This window comes from Prunus mume, linkage group LG7 (genome assembly GCF_029339155.1).
Source record: "Prunus mume cultivar Tortuosa linkage group LG7, ASM2933915v1, whole genome shotgun sequence".
Classification (NCBI taxonomy): domain Eukaryota; kingdom Viridiplantae; phylum Streptophyta; class Magnoliopsida; order Rosales; family Rosaceae; genus Prunus; species Prunus mume.
Window position 1 is genome coordinate 9,514,878 of NC_142704.1, and position 18,907 is coordinate 9,533,784.

General features: G+C 37.3%; 1 protein-coding gene and 1 long non-coding RNA gene across 2 annotated transcripts; one reads left to right on the forward strand and one right to left on the reverse strand.

Annotated features, from left to right (window-relative positions):
- The first annotated feature begins 47 nt into the window (after nucleotides 1-47).
- Nucleotides 48-5,736, forward strand: LOC103338607 (phenylalanine--tRNA ligase beta subunit, cytoplasmic-like). Its single transcript, XM_008241826.2, has 19 exons — nucleotides 48-205; nucleotides 309-364; nucleotides 455-552; nucleotides 840-969; nucleotides 1,055-1,170; nucleotides 1,556-1,622; nucleotides 1,885-1,926; nucleotides 2,097-2,138; nucleotides 2,400-2,476; nucleotides 2,560-2,686; nucleotides 2,777-2,944; nucleotides 3,219-3,335; nucleotides 3,424-3,525; nucleotides 3,643-3,852; nucleotides 4,148-4,255; nucleotides 4,446-4,541; nucleotides 4,631-4,714; nucleotides 5,119-5,207; nucleotides 5,371-5,736. Exons 1-18 carry the CDS (start codon nucleotides 148-150, stop codon nucleotides 5,185-5,187), a joined length of 1,767 nt encoding a protein of 588 aa, XP_008240048.2. The 5' UTR covers nucleotides 48-147; the 3' UTR covers nucleotides 5,188-5,207; nucleotides 5,371-5,736.
- A 2,048-nt stretch (nucleotides 5,737-7,784) lies between these two features.
- LOC103342245 (uncharacterized) lies at nucleotides 7,785-15,618 on the reverse strand. The gene is made up of 5 exons (XR_514818.3): nucleotides 14,516-15,618; nucleotides 14,311-14,424; nucleotides 14,102-14,191; nucleotides 13,868-14,007; nucleotides 7,785-8,070 (listed from the first exon to the last, which is right to left on the reverse strand). It is a non-coding gene; the product is annotated as an uncharacterized LOC103342245 (long non-coding RNA).
- Between the last annotated feature and the right edge of the window lie 3,289 nt (nucleotides 15,619-18,907).

The window sequence follows — 18,907 nt, forward strand, 5'->3', positions numbered from 1 at the left end:
GCACACATTATTTGGGCCAAACCCAACCTTCGGCCCAATTAAAAAAACAAATAACCCTCCGATGTTCAAACAGAGCGTAGGGTTTTGCTTCTCTCTTGTGGTGGCAGTCTCTGCGTGCGCTATCGGAGAGAGTAGTCAAAGTCCGCCATGCCTACCGTCAGCGTGGGACGGGATCGTCTGTATGCAGCACTAGGAAGAACTTACAGTGAGCTCTCAGTGTTCCATTTATAACTCTTCATCTCATCGATGTACTTATATCATCAATAAGGAATTCACTTTCGTTTGTGTTTTTGAATTGAATCTGACAGCTCAGGAAGAGTTTGAAGAAGTATGCTTCTGCTTCGGCATCGAGCTGGACGACGTCGTAAGCATTTATTTTCATTCTCCACATGTTTCATTTTATTTTTGTATTTCTCTGATGCCAAAACTTCTAATGGTTAATGTGTGTTTGTAGACAACTGAGAAAGCAATTATTAGAAAAGAAAAGCATTTGGACGCTGAAGTTGAGGAAGATGAAGAAGTTATTTACAAGATCGAAGTTCCCGCGAATAGGTACCTTTTTTTTCTTTTCTTATAATTGACTAGCACTGAGAATTGTCTTAATTGCATGTTTTGGAACTTAATGTTTTATCCTACTTCATTTCATGGGTTGGTTTCTAATTTTAATGTTAACATAACCCTTGAGGCCAAATATTTTAATCTCACACTGCTCGTCTGCCTAAGTGGGTAGGCTGTGTTCAGAGTATCAAGGAGTAACTATAGGAATGAGAATAATTGTTGTATGATTTTCACATAATATAAAATGAATTGAACAACTTTGTTATTCGATTTATATGCAGATATGATTTACTTTGCCTTGAAGGGCTTGCTCAAGCCCTCCGTGTTTTCAGTAGGGAAGAGGAGATTCCTACATATAAGTTGGCGAACGTTAGTAAGGAGTCAATGATTAAAATGCATGTAAAACCAGAGGTAGTTATATGATATGAAAAGGGTTGATGTTTTTTATTTTCTGGTGATACTGTTTAGTTCATATAGACCCCTTTTCCACTTGCAGACATCTTCAATTCGCCCTCATGTTGTCTGTGCTGTTTTAAGAGGCGTAACCTTCACTGAAGGAAGTTATAACAGCTTTATTGATCTCCAAGACAAGCTTCATCAAAATATCTGCCGGTAATGTTTTCTGGCTCATAGCACTGATTCCCGATTTAGCTTGGCATGCTCCCAGTTGCCCCCACCTCATCTGTATTTTGTTGCTCTAAAATATTTTTTTGATAATTTTTTTTCTCGTCTTTTTATGTTGTATTGGAGTGGCGTGGTCATATTTCTATGTAATAAATTTGAAGTAATTTATATGGTTATTTAAAGTAGATAAAGGTAAGAATACACAAAAGAAAAAAGAAAAGGGAATAGTTTGTTTAAGTGCTAGAAGGGTAAGAATAGCAAGACAAATCAGAATGAATGCATGAAGTTATGATAAGAGCTACTGCTTGTCTTTCAGCCCAAAATATCTGTGGTTATTCAGTTGAAGTGCTTACATCTGATATTCATTTTATAGGCGAAGAACCCTAGTTGCCATTGGGACTCATGACTTGGATACATTACAAGCCCCTTTCACATATGAGGTGGGCTTTTGTAACATGTTCCCTTTGCTATGGTTTTGTATTTTGCATTCCCTTTTTGTTTAAGGGGTCATGTGATAGATCCTTTGCTGAAACATTCAGTTCTAGGAATGAAAAGCAGAAATTTCTGTCTTTGGCAAAGATCCCCTGATACAACATGCATGTCGATGAAATAATTTTTCATGTTTTTTCGTTGATTGCTAAATCCTACTTCATATATCTAAGACAATACTACTGTTGACGTACATTTTCTTTCCATGTTCAGGCTTTGTCACCTTCAAGTATAAATTTTGTGCCTCTGAAACAGGTAATTTTATAAGTTTTACGCTATTCTCAGTTTAGTAGTTTATATGACTATGATTTTGTAATATATATATATATATATATATATATATGTATCTCTTTTTAATAGTTTGAAGATAATTGTTAATGGCTATTGTTAGCACTAATATCATGTCGTTTTGATTTCTATATTAGGTGAAGAACTTTAGAGCTGATGAGCTCATTGAATTTTACAGAGTGAGTTCTTAACTGGGTGCTTTTTGATCTTTGTTCTTCTTTCCTTCTTTTTTCTTTATTTTCCCGCTTTCTGGGGAAGTGTTATAGTTAGTCTAGACCAAACTAGAATCAGCAATTTAGAAACCATTGCAATAATAGCTGTTTCATGCACATCCTTGTTCACAATCTCCTTAGTTTTGTATGACCTAGTAATTATGACTCTTGAATGACATTAGGAAAGTAAAGTATCTTGATCCATATTTTACCACTGTATTCTGGCAGTCAGATTTGAAACTGAAGAAGTTTTTGCACATAATAGAGAACTCGCCGGTGTTTCCTGTTTTATATGATCACAACAGGTATGATAATTTTTTTCTTTTCATTCATTTATTACTATATTATGGCTTTGTCTCGATGAGTGACATTAAGTTTATTTTGGCAGAATTGTTTTGTCTTTACCCCCCATTATTAATGGTGCACATTCAGCAATCAATTTGAAGACAAAGAATGTTTTCATAGAATGTACAGCTACTGATTTGACAAAGGCCAAGATTGTTCTGAACACAATAGTAAGAAGCTGGAAGTTTATGATGCATTTATTTGCTAGTTTTTGGTTCTCACTTAGCAGTGGATGATGGTATCAACTTATATTCTTTTAGGTGACAGCATTTTCAGCATATTGTGAAAGAAAGTTTGAGATTGAACCTGTTGAAGTCATATATTCAGATGGAAAGTCATGTGTCTATCCTGATTTATCAATCTACAACATGGATGTTTCCCTATCATACGTTAATGGTACAATTGGAGTCTCTTTGGAAGCAGAAGAGGTATGTCAAGAATAAGGTTAACTGCATATTAACTACTCTTACTTTATTCTTTAATATTGGTTACTGATGTCTGGAATAAGGTTATTATTTTGCTTAGTGATAGGCTGTAAGGTTAGTATTGTTATTGATTGCATGTGAGTTGGTTGATATTTTGTTGTACAAGTTTTACTAAAAGATTTCTGATCTAAACTAGGAACTATCATGAATGGGAGATTTAGTTGAAATACTGCAATTTTTTCATTTTCTCATATTCTTTATTATTATTATCATGTAGGTTACTGATTTGTTGAATCGGATGCAATTGCGTGCTGAGCAGTCTATATCAGGCGATATCACAGTATTTGTACCTCCAACCAGAAGCGACATTCTTCATCCTTGTGATGTCATGGAGGTTTAGACTTAGTCATAACAATTTTGCTGGATTATAAATCAAAACGTTTGTCATGTTTCTATAATAATGTGTTTTCTTTCTTGTTTAGGATGTTGCAATTGCATATGGATATAATAATATCCCAAAGCGAAGTCCTGCATCTTTGAAACCACTAGCCTTGAATGAGCTCACTGACCATATCAAATTAGAGGTGAACATAACTTTTTAGTTGATAAATAACAGTTTTAAGTTTTACCCTTCCATAGTTTACTTAATGAAGTGTGGTTTATTCTGACTTCTTTTATGTTGTCTCAAACTTTTGTGTTAGATTGCAATGACTGGGTTTACAGAGGTGTTGACGTTTATATTGGGGTCGTGGAGAGAAAATTTTGCCATGTTAAATCGTAAAGATGATAAATCGAAGGCAGTGGTTGTTGGAAATCCTCGATCGTCTGATTTTGAACTTGTCCGAACCAGTTTGATGCCTGGCGTATTGAAAACTGTTGGTCACAACAAAGATCATCCAAAACCCATAAAGGTATATGTTACAATTTTATCTTGCTTATGCATGATTTCTTCACATTTGGGTTTGCCACATTTTTCCTCTAATAAATTGAAAAGGAATTTTAGCAAGGATGAATATGTATTCACTTTACATTGACTAAAATTATTCAAGTCTCTCGCTCTCTCGCTCCACCTCAAACAGATAGTTTATAATCTTGTTTGTTAAGTTTGACATCTTTTGGAATGCTTGAAAATGTTATTTCTTATTTGATATTTTCTTTATGTTATAAGCTTACTTTTAAATTTCTTCTTACTTTACATTGTTGAAGATTTTCGAAGTGGGTGATATAGCACTATTGGATGAGAGGAAAGATGTTGGTGCGAGAAATCAACGCCAACTAGCAGCTCTTTTCTGTGGTGCTAGCTCTGGGTTCGAGGTACGATACAAAACCTGGTATACACAGTTTGGTCACCTATTTCAGAACCTAGTGACAATTTTGATGAATTTTTTTGCTTAAATGGTATAAAGATATGTATTTTTTCATAATTTACTAAACTGGGATGTTGGATAGCTCTATGTTAAACAAAGATAAATAATTGCCTATTACTTGGTTTTCCGATATGCAGTTGATTCATGGCTTGGTGGACAGAGTTATGGAAGCGATTGGTGCTGCTTTTGTTCCTATTGGTGACCATACTGGGTACTTCATACAACCTTCGGATGTGAGTATATTCTTTCATTTGCATTTTTCTTTTGCTATATCTTTGGAGGTTTGTATGAATCATTCACTCTCTGTTTACATTTACTGAAGGAACCCGAGTTTCTTCCGGGTAGGCAAGCAAGCATCATCTATAAAGGGAAGCACATTGGAACTTTTGGCATTGTGCACCCTGAGGTATGTATCATCACTTGATTTTGTGCTAAGATTATAGCTACAGATTAAATGCTGCCCTATAAATTTTGCCATTGCATTACCATTCACAAGTGAAAAAATGTACCTGACTGTTTTTCATGCAATCTAATTTCTCGAAATCCCAATCTTGAAATCCTTCCTCATCCACGAGTATAAAAATCAGGTGAAAACTATTGTTAAGCTCCATAGAAAGTTCCTCTCCATCAAAGGCTCTTCTAGGCTTAGGAAAACTGGACCGCAGAAAGATATAATCCAAAATATGCACACTAGTCAATTTATATTGGCACAGTTTTCATTCTTCTCTGGTTGGATTTCTTTATTTAATGAAACGTAGGGAGCATATTATATCATAATTACCTTAATTGTCTATTTTCATGTATTTTCAGGTGTTAAACAACTTTGACATTCCTGATCCGTGCTCGTTTGTAGAACTTGACGTTGAGAGTTTGTTGTAGTGCCTATTCTAACAACAAATGTAAGATTCGTATCCAAGGCTATTCTGTTTCCCTCCCATTACTCCAACTAATTCAAGATATTTGCTCTCTCCCTTTCTTCCACGCATGCACACACAAGAAAAACATCTAGTTATTATCAGCTTTAGTGCTGCCCGTTTCCTTATTTTTGCCTTAAAATTGCAGGTAAATTTGTTCGCTTCGCCCAGTACTTGGTTGCAGTCATGGCTGACTAATTGCTGTAAAAGAGATAGAACCATTGTATCTACGGAATACAAATTGTGGAACCAGCAAACATCGAAGGGGGATATGAATGTCATTTTAGTACTCTTCATTTGGACTTTTTGCTGAACTATTTTATATTGAATTGTTTTTGAATACAAGCTACTGTTTAAGAGGAAGACGTGGTAAGTCGAAGCGGAGAGCGTAAGACCTTTTGAATGGGCGCATTTGTTGGACTTTACAGGCCCGAATGTAAAACAACTTTGAAAGCTGACACATGAAAAATCAAAACTACCCCTAATATAAAAGATGTTTCGATTTTTCGCTTTTGACCCAGCCTCCTTTTCTTCTCTTTCTCGCCTGACATACACGTATTATGAAACCGGTTCATGCTAAACAATATTAATATTCCAACACAAAAATATAAACATAAAATCATGTTGAACCAAAAAAGAAAAGAACGGAGAATATCATTCACGTGCTCTACATTGCTGATGCTTACTATGGACTCTTAGCTGTGTGATGTAACGGAGACAAAAGATGGCCTAGAAGCTTGGCAACCAAACTTGCCACTAGTGCAGAGGGAATGCCATTCCGATTCCTCATCGGTTTGGATGTCGACTCCATAACCGGCAGAGTTTATTTCATAGAAGCCAGTTCTGTCTATGAGCAAAGGTACACATCAATATTCTAAAACATGTATAAGGATGGACAAAGCCCTATAAGAGTTACAATAGGAAAGAATTCCTATAATAAGACTGAAAATAAATTTGTACGGCCTTGTTATGTCAAACTAAGTGTTGTATGCATCTTGCATTGTAGAGAAATCCATGAGGCAAATGCTCGGCACGATGCAAAGGGAAGGTTGATGATGTTCGATCTTGATACAAAAGAAGTGAGTCTTGTTAAGAGGGCTTTCTTTGGCATTTGGGACTGCAGTTAGTATGAATGGCTAGTTTGTCCTGGTTTCTGAACACGCAGGCAAAAGGATCCAAAAGTTTTGGCTCACTGGGCCAAAGGCTAACGCATCAGAAATTATTCTCGACTTTGATCACCATCTGGTCAACATAAAACGGAGCGTATCGGGAGATTTTTAGGTGGCGGTGAACCGTGAAACAAGACTGATAAATCACAGGGGCAAGCTCATTGTGCCAAATGCACTTCTCATCGACTCAGATGGCTCTGTGCTTGATGAGATTATTCTTTTGGATCAATACGGCAATTCATCCATCACTCAAGTTGAAGAAGTTGCTGGGGCACTCTATGTATGATCTGCACATGTGAATTTTATTGGTGTGTATATCCTGACATTTTATTGTCCCAATCTATCGATACAAAGTCCACTAAATAGAAAAGAGCCTTGATTTGTAGATCATTAGTCTTAGGTTCGAATACCATGACAACTTGATATTACTAAGTAGATAGATACACAATGGTCGTATGGCATTGAATTAATTTAATACAAATTTAATGGTAAACCAAATGTCGGACCTATTTTCCATGTTATTGGGCTGACTACCGGGGCTCATTTTAGAGAGCCATTTTCATGTTTTTGGGTCCACAGCTGGGCCCGTTTTGACATTTGTAGGCCAACTTCGGGGCATGTGTTTGAATTATTGGGCTTACTTATAGGCTTGTTTCATGTTATTGGGCTGACTTTTAGATTTGTTTCACGTTATAGGGCCTAGTTTTGAGCCTTTTCATATTATTGGGCAAGTCGAAGCCTATTTTTGAGTACCAGTATTGGTAAATGTTAAAAGCTATCAATTAGATTTTATTGGTATTGGTAAATAGTCTACCATTAAAAAAACAAAAAAAGGATCAGGATCAGTAAAACAAGGGCAAACTAGAAAGAAATGACCAGTTTAAACCAAGACAACTTCAACTATCACTAACTAGTAAACAAAGACAACTAATGATGATAAAATTGATCAATACACTAACTAGATTTGATAGTCTTGTCCAAAATCTACAAAACTAGCATTAGGTTATTTTCCTTCATATTTGAGAATTATACCATCAGAAGTGCCCACATAAGGTCATCCACCATATTTGCCAAAGGCAAGGGGCATTAGACCACCGACTTGTGATGGCCACGATAGGATGTATGGAGTTTTGATCCTATGTCCACATTTGTTTGATGAAGAGGTACGTAGAATAGCAACTTAATGATCGTTTATAAAATTAAAAAGGTCCTTAATGAATGTTTATAAAAAGTTCAACTTTGGGCAGCAATCGTCAATTGTGAAGTCATGCATATAAGTGATTGATGAGGGAGGAAAAGAAGTCATGAATTTCCTCTCTTTTTTTTCACCCATAAAACAAGAGTATAACTTCCCAAACATCATGCAGCTATTTGTTTGCTGAAAAGGTAGCTATAATAATACAAAGGGCTATTGACTACTATATATATATATCAATGTCTCTTTGAAATATTTCCAAAATTTAATGTCCTAAAATTAGTAATTGATCACAAAATTAAGCATTGGAGACAACCAAACGTAGGTAAGTACTTAATCCAGCTTAAGCTAATCCGAGACAGTCTCAGGATTTAGTCCATTCTATGACAGTCCGCCGTGCCAAACAACCCCTCGAGTTCTTGATGGCAAGAGTAAAAATCAGCAACAGCTAATTCTTGCTGAATTTTCTCTCTAGAAAATCAATCTGCATAGTTAACACTCACTGAGAAATTTGATTTCTCCATTGGGTCCCACTCTAACAACACCGATATCGTTCCCACTTTACCACCCGCCTAATCCGGTGTGGGGTTTATCACAAAAAGGCCTCGGTATTAGTTAGAGTGTGGTAATTCTATTTAAACCCATTTGTTTTCTTTCACCCCACCGATGTGGGATTCCAACACTTCACAATACCCAATTAGAGTTCTTTGCAAACTCAATTCCAAAATCTAATGTGCCTTGTATGTATCTCACCCTTTTAGCAGTTCCATGTGTTTCTTTGAGGATTGTGCATAAACCTAGCAAGCAAGCTAGATGCAAACATGACATCTGGTCTTGTGGCAGATAGAGACTCCTACAATCATGCAATTCATTTTCATCTCACTTCCATCTTCTCTACACAATTTATCATTTACCACTAATGGAATTGCCACTGACTTGCAGTCTTCATTCCAAACTTCTCAAGAATTTTCAAGGCATATTTTTTTGATGAATGAAAATATGCTTATCAGTTTGTTCCACTCCCATGCCAAGAAAATGGTGCAACATACCCAAGTCTGTCATTCATAGTGTTGCATCATATCTGTTTAAACTCTTCAAGCATTTTAGACAACTTCCAAAGTATATATAATGTCATTTACATAGAGTGAGACAATGATAATACTCGAGGTGTCACTTGTTTTGATATAGAGTAGCTTCACTTAAGCTCTTCTTAAAACCTGCAGTGTTGAAATAGGCATCTATTTCATCATACAGCCCTTGTTTTTCAGTCCATATAGAGCCTTGTTCAGCTGCACCTTGGTTTCCTTGCTCTCTTGTACATATCTTGAGGTTGTTCAACATAAACTTCCTCCTTTAGAATGCCATTGAGAAAGGCGACTTCACATCCAGTTGAAATAGTTCCATTCCTTTTGTCTGCAAGGGCAATCAAAGTCTAATGGTGTCTAGTCTTGCCACAGGGCAAAAAGTCTCATTGTAATCAATACAGGGCTTTGTGAGTAGCCTATAGCCACTAACGAGCCTTGTTTTTCTGCACAGTACCATCTAGGTTGATTTAGTCTTGTAGACCATTAACACCAATCACGGTTTAGCAAATGGTCTCTCGACAAGTTCCCAAGTGTCATTTTTTCTATCATTTCATTCAGCTTCCATTGCCTTTCTCCATGACTCATCTTGAGTTGCATCTTCATAATTTTGTTCCACAATACACACATTACATTCAGCCATGATTTCACTTACACTTCTCCATTTCTTTGGTGTGTGATCAAAGAAATGAGAACTTTCACCATGCCTTCATCTGCAGTGGTATCTTCAACTATTTGAGTTTGTGTATCAAGCTTTGACTTGTTCAGCTCGTAATGTGACTTCTTCATTCATTTGCGTGATGTATCAAGCTTTGACTTGGTTCACGCTGATTCTCAAGAAAGGACTACCATCTCTTCTTCATTTGTATTTTCCACTTCCATAAGTCATTTTCATCAAATTGCACATCTTCGACAGAATTATCTTCCTAGTACTTGATCAAACAGCCTATATCCCTTTTCACGAGACCATAGCCTACAAAAATACACTTGTTGTTTTCTTCAAACTTATGCCTCAATGAAGGAATAAGCACATGACAAGGTGATCCAAATATTTTTAAATGGGCAATTCTGGTTTTCCATAAGCTTCAAATGGTGTTATCTTGTTAAGAGCCTTGGTAGGACATCTATTTAGCAAATAGATCGCTGTATTTACAGCTTCTGCCCAAAACTCATAGGAACACCTTTCTCATGCAACATGGACAGCCATTTCCCTCGTCTGTTCTTCCTCCACCCATTTTGCCATAGTTAGCCGCCTTTGAATACAGATTCCTCACAAAACTGTTGAATTCTCATAGAAACTCTCCACTGTCACTTCTCAAGCCTTTTATCTTATACCACTTTGCAGCTCAGTCATAGCTTTGAATTTTCTAAAACATTCAATGCACTTGACTTATTTCGATGAAGTACGACATTCTAGTAAAATCATCGTAAGAGAGTACTGCTTCAGGATAATGATTCTGTTTTCATTGTCCACAGATGTGAACCAATTCAAAGGGTTTGAAGCTCTCAGTGGATTCAAAGGAAAGAATCCTATCGCTTTTTCAAGCATACAACCATCACATACAAGACTTCGCTCCAAGTGAGGTAAGCCATGAACCATCCCTTGATTCTCAAGCAATTTTATACTTTTTCATTTAAATGCCTAGCCTTTTATGTCATGCAAGCAATGGGTAATACTTGCTTTAGAATAACTCACTCATGCAGCATATCATTGTCAATGAAAGCATCTATTTGTCATCGCATTCACAATCAGATTTTCTAGTGATGATTGTCATAAACACTCACCTCATTTCCTCCAAACACAAGATAGCCATGTTCCATCATTTGCCCAACACTAGAAGATTTTCTTCAAGGCAGCATTACTTCATGAATGTGCTTCTTGCCTAACAGTTTTATCACCAAAATCCCTTTTTTCTCCAGTTCCCATCTTCACCTTAGACTCAAATTCCTTTGAATATTGACCAAAGTCCCTCATCTCTGTCATGTGGTTACTACAACCACCGCCAATATACCAAGAGTGTTTTATATGTGTAATGCTGCAACTGATGTAAAGGTAAATCACTCTTGGTATATTGTGGTTGTAGTAACCACATGACAGAGATGAGGGACTTTTGGTCAATATTCAAAGGAATTTGAGCTCTAAGGTAAAGATGGGAACTGGAGAAGTGGTCCCAGTTGCTGGAAAAGGGATTTTGGTGATAAAACTAAGTTAGGCAAGAAGCACATTCATGAAGTAATGCTTGTACCTGGCCTTGAAGAAAATCTGCTTAGTGTTGGGCAAATGATGGAACATGGCTATCACCTTGTGTTTGGAGGAAATGAGGTGAGTGTTTATGACAATCAGTCACTAGAAAATCTGATTGTGAAGGTGCAGATGACAAATAATGATGCTTTCCATTGACAATGATAGTGAGTTGGTTCTAAAAGCAAGTGTCACCCATTGCTTGCATGGCATAAAAGGCTAGGCATTTAAATGAAAGAAGTATAAAATTGCTTGAGAATCAAGGGATGGTTCATGGCTTACCTCACTTGGAGCAAGTCGTGATGTGTTTGTATGCTTGAAAACATGATAGGATTCTTTCCTTTGGAATCCACTTGAGAGCTTCAAACCCTTTGAAATTGGTTTATCTGTGGACCAATGAAAACAGAATCATTATCCGAAACAGTACTTTCTACTGCTTACAGATGATTTTACTAGAATGTCATGAGTGTACTTCATCGTAAATAAGTCAAGTGCATTGGAATGTTTTAGAAAATTCAAAGCTATGACCGAGCTGCAAAGTGGGTATAAGATAAAAGGCTTGAGAAGTGACAGTGGAGAGTTTCTATCCGGAGAATTCAACAAGTTTTGTGAGGAATCTGTATTCAAAGGCAGCTAACTATGGCATATTCTCCACAGCAAAATGGAGTGGCCGAGAGGAAGAACAGATAAGAGGGAAATGGCCAAGTCCATGTTGCATGAGAAAGGTGTTCCTATGAGTTTTGGGCGAAATACAAAGATTTGCTAAATAGATGTCCTACCAAGGCTCTTAACAAGATAACACCATTTGAAGTTATCAAAAACCAGAATTGCCCATTTAAAAATATTTGATCACCTTGTCATGTGCTTATTCCTTCAAGATTGAGGCATAAGTTTGAAGAAAACAATCACAAGTGTATTTTTGTAGGCTATGGTCTCTGTGAAAAGGGATATAGGCTGTTTGATCCAAGTACTAGGAAGATAATTCTGTCGAGATGTGCAATTTGATGAAAATGGCTTATGGAAGTGGGAAAATACAAATGAAGAAGAGATGGTAGTCCTTTGCCGAGAATCAAAGTCGTGAACCAAGTCAAAGCTTGGATACATCATCGCAAATGAATGAAGAAGTCACATTACGAGCTGAACTAAGTCAAAGTTTGATACACAAACTCAAATAGTTGAAGATACCACTGCAAGATGAAGGCATGGTGAAAGTTCTCATTTCTTTGATCACACACCAAAGAAATGGAGAAGTGTAAGTGAAATCATGGCTGAATGTAATGTGTGTATTGTGGAACTTGAAAATTATGAAGATGCAACTCAAGATGAGTCATGGAGAAAGGCAATGGAAGCTGAATCGAAATGATAGAAAAAATGACACTTGGGAACTTGTCGAGAGACCATTTGCTAAACCCGTGATTGGTGTTAAGTGGTCTACAAGACTAAACTGAACCTAGATGGTACTGTGCAGAAAAACAAGGCTCGTTTAGTGGCTATAGGCTACTCACAAAAGCCCGTATTGATTACAATGAGACTTTTGCCCCTGTGGCAAGGCTAGACACCATTAGGACTTTGATTGCTCTTGCAAAGCACAAAAGGAATGGAACCTATTTCAACTGGATGTGAAGTCTGCCTTTCTCAATGGCATTCTAAAGGAGGAAGTTTATGTTGAACAACCTCAAGGATATGTACAAGAGAGCAAGGAAACCAAGGTGTATAGGTTGAACAAGGCTCTATATGGATCAAACAAGCCCCAAGGGCCTGGGTATGATGAAATAGATGCCTATTTCAACACTGCAGGTTTTAAGAAGAGCTTAAGTGAAGCTACTCTATATCAAAACAAGTGACACCTCGTATTATCATTGTCTCACTCTATGTAAATGACATTATATATACTGAAGCTCTCTAAAATACTTGAAGAGTTTAAACAAGATATGATGCAACACTATGAGATGACAGACTTGGGTATGTTGCACCATTTTCTTGGCATGAGAGTGGAACAAACTCGATAAGCATATTTTCATTCATCAAAAGAAATATGCCATGAAAATTCTTGAGAAGTTTGGAATGAGAGACTGCAAGTCAAATTCCATTAGTGGTAAATGAGAAATTGTGTAGAGAAGATGGAAGTGAAGCAGATGAAAATGAATTGCATTGTAGAGTCTGCTTATCTAATCGCACACAAGACCAGATGTCATGTTTGCATCTAGCTTGCTTGCTAGGTTTATGCACAATCCTCAAAGAAACACATGGGAACTCTAAAAGGGTGAGATACATACAAGGCACATTAGATTTTGGAATTGAGTTTGCAAAGGAAAATACTCTAATTGGGTATTGTGACAGTGATCTGGGAGGAGGATGATATGAGGAGCACCTCAGATATGCCTTCACACTAGGCTCTGGGCATGTTCTCTTGGGCTTCCATCAAGCAAAACATGCTTGCTTTATCTACAAGCTAACTGCAGATCCAAATTTTCAACATGGTATCGAGCTGTATCAAGCTAACGACGCTTGTCATAAAAATAAAAATTAAAAAAAAAAAAAGGAAACAAGTCGGACTCTTAAAATGCCAACGGCTTGAAAAGAGCCGACTGAGTTCCATTGAAAACAAGTGGGCCCAATAAGAGCCGACCTGAGTTTCAATTGCCGATGTGTGGATCTTCACGTGTGATTACACGTGAGGAGTGTTGGAATCCCACATCGGTGGGGTGAAAGAAAACAAATGGGTTTAAATAGAATTACCACACTCTAACTAATACCGAGGCCTTTTTGTGATAAAACCCCACACTTGACGGATTGGGCGGGTGGTAAAGTGGGACGATTTGTTGTTAGAGTGGGACCCAACGGGCAGATCCAAATTTTCAACAAACACTCACTGAGATATTTGATTTCTCCATTGGGTACCATAAACATAGAAGAAAAAAAAGCGTTTTGAAGAAAACAAAGCCCAAAGGCATTACCTTATCGGCTTGAGTTTTCACAAATCCAGATATCCTTTGCTCCGATAACAATCTTTCATTTCTTAGTTTCCTTATAGTTCATCCTTCGCTTCCCACTCCTCATTACGAAGCTTTATCTCATCGTTAAGCTTTTGTACCACCTATGTAAGATATTATTACACTATCAATAAATGAAAAGAAAAACAAAAGGGAAAATGGAAAGAAAAGAGAAATGAGAAATGAGTGGATTTATACCTCTGATTGAACTTGGGCTCCGCCAGCTTCTGTCTCCATTTGCATGGCATCATTTATAGGTATTGGAAGGGCAACATAAATATCTTTACCCTACATGGAAAGCAGAAATGCATCTAAGTCAACAAAAATATATATGTAAGTGAAGAGGCATTAAAACCCCAAAAATCTGCTCAGTTTCAAATTGGAAACGTGAAGAACACCTGCTTTACCTCATTGGCTTTAGATTTCTCAATCCAGATATTCTTTGCGTCAATAACACCATTTCATTTCCTAATACTGTCCTCTCTTCCTTGGAACTCCAAATTATGAAGCTTCTGTACCACCTATGTAAGATATCATTCCACAACAACAACAAAAATGAAGAGAGAAAAAAAAAGGAAAATGGAAAGAAAAGAGTAAGGAGTGGATTTATACCTACGGCAGATCTTGGTCTCTGCTAGTGGGCCTCATGTGGACGAACACCGGAGGAAGCACAGTGAGGTAGCTGGGTTGTGGCGATAAACGCCAACCAGCACCATAGTGGAGGGAAGGACCTTGAAAACGACACGGTCACCAACTAGAAGTTGGTTCTCTCTTGCAAACGTGAGCCGCTACCCATAGTAAGTTTCTATTATTATTTGGGTAGTTTCTCTGTAAATTTGTATTATTATTAGGATTTCAATAGTTGCTATAGCTTTGCATCTTATTTGCTTGATATTAGTTTGAACATTCAACCTCATCTCGATTTCCAAGCCCGGGACTCGCTCGCTTTCTTCAAAGACCGGGCTTTGATGATTGCAGCAACAGCGAATATGATGGAGCACAAAAGCAAACCAATAACAAGCAATAGCTTCAGAGAAGCAGTAAGGGACCCTTTGACATGTGGTTGGTGGGTGCCATTGGCAACCCCATCTTTGCACAGAACCAAATATGGACCGCAAAGATCAGGATTGCCCAGAAAGGAAGTGTAATTGAAGTAACTGAACTGACCAGTACCCGGAACCAAACCCGAAAGATTGTTATAGAAAAAGTCTACAGATGTCAAGCTTTGCATTGTGGATATGGACGAAGGGATGCTACCCACCAGATGGTTTCTCGAGAGGTTGAGGTAATTCAATATCCGCATGCCTGTAATCTCCTTCCGAATCTCGCCGACGAGCTCGTTTCGGCTGAGATCGACGAACGTCAGGAGCTTGCATTGGCTGATTTCAGGTGCGATCGGACCCACAAACCTCACCGAATTTGAATAAATCGAGGTCGTCCATCATCGGGGGCAGCGACAGGTTGAGATCGAACGACAAAGGAGAGACTCCGAAACGACGACGTCATGACGCAATCATCGCCGTAGTCAACGACGGAGGACGAGGAGTCGCAGTTGCTGTGGCAGTCATCGGGTGGGCAGGGTGCACCGGTTTCCGCCGTCGCTGAGCATCGGAGGTGGGTATGGGGAAGGGGAGGTTGGGATGGGGGTTGAGGAAGATGAGATGGGGGTGCCTTTTTCTGGGTTTGGTGCGACTGTTCTTGTTCTAGGTTTTATTTTTTTGAATTTTTTGTTATTTTATTCTTTAAGATATATTTGTTCTTGTTATTATTATTTTTGTTTTAAATTTACCTTTTCTCCAGCACAATAAATAATTCTGGAAGAATGAGCAGTTCATCCATGCTAAATAAAAGGATGCTTTTACCCTCAATTTTGACGGACAAATTGATAGATTTGGACGGCACGACTTAATTGCAACTGTTTATCGAGTTAACGGATGTAATTGCCTAAAAAAAATGTTCACGGACCCAATTGCAAAAGTGGCCATAGTTCGAGGACGTCTACAGTAATTAAAAAAAGAGGATCAGGATCAGTAAAACAAAGGCAAACTAGAAAGAAATGACTAGTTTAAACTAAGGCAACTTGATCACTATCACTAACTAGTAAACAAAGACAACTAATGATAATGAAATTGATCAGTCTATTATAACTAGATTTGATAGTCTTGTCCAAAATCTACAAAACTAGCATTATGGTCATTTACCTTCATATTTGAGAATTATACCATCAGAAGTGCCCACATTAAGGTCATCCACCATATTCGCCAAAGGAAAGGGACATCGGACCGCCGGCTTGTGATGGCCACGATAGGATGTATGGAGTTTTGATCATTTGTTCACATTTGTTTGATGAAGAGGTACGTAGAATAGCAACTTAATGATCGTTTATAAAATTAAAAAGGTCCCTAACTTGATGAATGTTTATAAAAAGTTCAACTTTGGGCAGCAATCGTTAGTTGTGAAGTCATGCATATAAGTAATTGATGAGGGTGGAAAAGAAGTTATGAATTTCCTTTCTCTCTTTTTTTCACCCATAAAACAAATGAGTAGAACTTCCCAAACATCATGCATCTATTTGTTTGTTGAAAAGGTAGCTATAATAATACAAAGGGCTACTGACTACTATATATATCAATGTCTCTTTGAATTATTTCCAAAATTTAACGTCCTAAAATTAGTGATTGATCGCAAAATTAAGCCTTGGAGACAACCAAATTAGGAATTTAGGATCAGATCTAAAGTACACAAATTGTGGAAGCATTTTATATTGAATTCAGTTTTCCTAAGAACACGAGAAAAGAAAATCTCGACGTTGTTTTATGCTTTGAGGTCCAGTCCTTTTGATTGGGCTGCATTTGTTGGACTTTACAGCCCAAAATTTAAAACAACTTTGAAAGCTGACGCGCAAAAAACCAAAACTACCCCTAATATAAACTAAACTTGTCTCACAAAATGAAACTGAGGTTTGAGGTTGTTTCGACTTTTTCGCTTTTCACCCAGCGACCTTTTCTTCTCTTCTCCGCAAGTCGACTTCACTGCAAATAACCTCTACAATCCACCTGCAAAGAGGCTCATAAACCCAAACTCATACTCAATTTTGGCAAACTGAGATAGACTACAAGTTAGATGCATAACCCAATTTAAAATTCATAATTGAAAGTCTGATTTCTCTGCTCACCTCCCTGCAAAGCAAACCTAAAATGCTATCTAATTCATTAATTACAATGAGAGTGACAAGGTGCCTCCATTTGTGTATAAAGACTCATGATTCTCTGCTTTCAGAAACCAAACCAATAGCTTTGTTCTGCTTCCCTCTAACCAAACAAAGGTTTCTTTATTATTTTCTTATATTATTTTTATAATTATATTTTTGTTCTTCTAACACATTGTTGTTTGTTTGTGTTTCTCAATCTCCACAGATGTCAGATGTGGAGAGTCCATGATTCGTAAGCTTGGCAATTGCATTGATAAGAAGTTAGAGAATCATTATAACTATACTTTGAAAAAGGTTGAAGAAGACCTCAAATAGATTACTGATGTTTACATCCAGGAGTATAGATTACGTGTTTACGGACATGGAAGTAGTTGTGAAGCTGAGGATGAGGGCAAGTGGCCAACAGCACCAACGTGGTTTACGAGATTAATTTACTTCAGGGTGAAAAGCTGAAGAAAGTTGAGAAAATGGCCGACCGTGTGGGCCTCAAAATGAAGGAAGTAAGGAACTGGTATGACGTGAGCGTTACAACCATCTAGTAAATGAGTTTTTGTTGTCGTTAAAATACACTTAGTGCCATCTTGGGGTCTCTGTTTCTGAGAGGACTTGACCATCTAGTAAATGAGTTCTAAAGTTCTATTTTTGACTTTTGTAGAAAGAACCAGAAAAGGGTAAAAGGCAGAGCCAGGATATGCAGCGAAAGAAGGTGGATATGAGCCGGCAGACATTGATTGGAAAAGGAAGTAGTAACTGAGAGCTGTGGAATGAGTGTGGAAGGGAGAGAGAAGCACCAACTATGAGTTTAAAAAAAAAAAAGCCTTAAAACTATTTGCTTATTAGAAATGCTAAGTAGTGTTTTATGTTTTTTTTTATAAATGTTTTTTAAGTAATAAAGACTATTGGTATGTAGTATGTATTGGTGATATAAGTTTCTAGGTGCAAGTCTTTATATATAATTTCTTAACAAGAAACGGTCTCTTTCAGTTTGTTTGTTCCAATGAATTATAGATTCCATCTCTCCTTTCTTCTTTCTCCTCTCTCATCTTTCCTCTTTCCTCTCTCTGTTGAGCATTGGCTTGGGCATGAAAGAGTTTCCTACTTGGGCCTCACCTCTACCACGAGCAAAAACCCTTTTGGATTCTTTCATTTATGTACGCTATGTCCAATTTCAACAAAAATATTTCCTCTCCTTTTTCTTTGTAAAGTTTACAATTGATTCAATTCAACTACCTAAGTAAGAAGAGTAAATAATAAATGGACATTAATTTCCTAAGCAGTAATGGTTGATAAGTTGGATAGTTGGTGTTGTTCAAGTCAACCAAGTCAAATTCTTTAGTTTTCTGGGATACCATGTGATACAACATTAATTCTTTTCCTTGTTTCTTATGAGCAACCAAATTAAGAAAATGGGTTTGTTGTGTGTTTCTTTGTGATTAAATGTTATAGATGTTATTGTCCACAACTGGAGATCCTACGTAGTACGACTCATTAATCTCATTAACTTCACTGATGCTACTGAACGAGTGGAAAAGTTCAAATTTTATCACATCAGTAGTAATTTGAAGCCCAGATGCATTGATTCGAAATGCAATGGGGTAGGTGGACATGAATGACGAATAAGCATATCTATATCGACAATTCGCGGCCACCCAAAAATCTCATGATGATGATGATGATGTGTTGTTGATATTGCTGCTCCTTCTCCTTCTTATGTTAACCGAATATCCCACAATATGGTAAATAATTTCTGAATGTGTTAGCTTTTGGACCTGTGAGCCAAAACTTTTGGATTC

Coding starts and splice junctions, on each gene's coding strand:
- LOC103338607 (XM_008241826.2), top strand. CDS start 148: ATGCCTACCGTCAGCGTGGGACGGGATCGTCTGTATGCAGCACTAGGA. Junction 2,139..2,399: donor AGCTCATTGAATTTTACAGA/GTGAGTTCTTAA, acceptor GTATTCTGGCAG/TCAGATTTGAAACTGAAGAA. Junction 3,526..3,642: donor CTGACCATATCAAATTAGAG/GTGAACATAACT, acceptor CTTTTGTGTTAG/ATTGCAATGACTGGGTTTAC.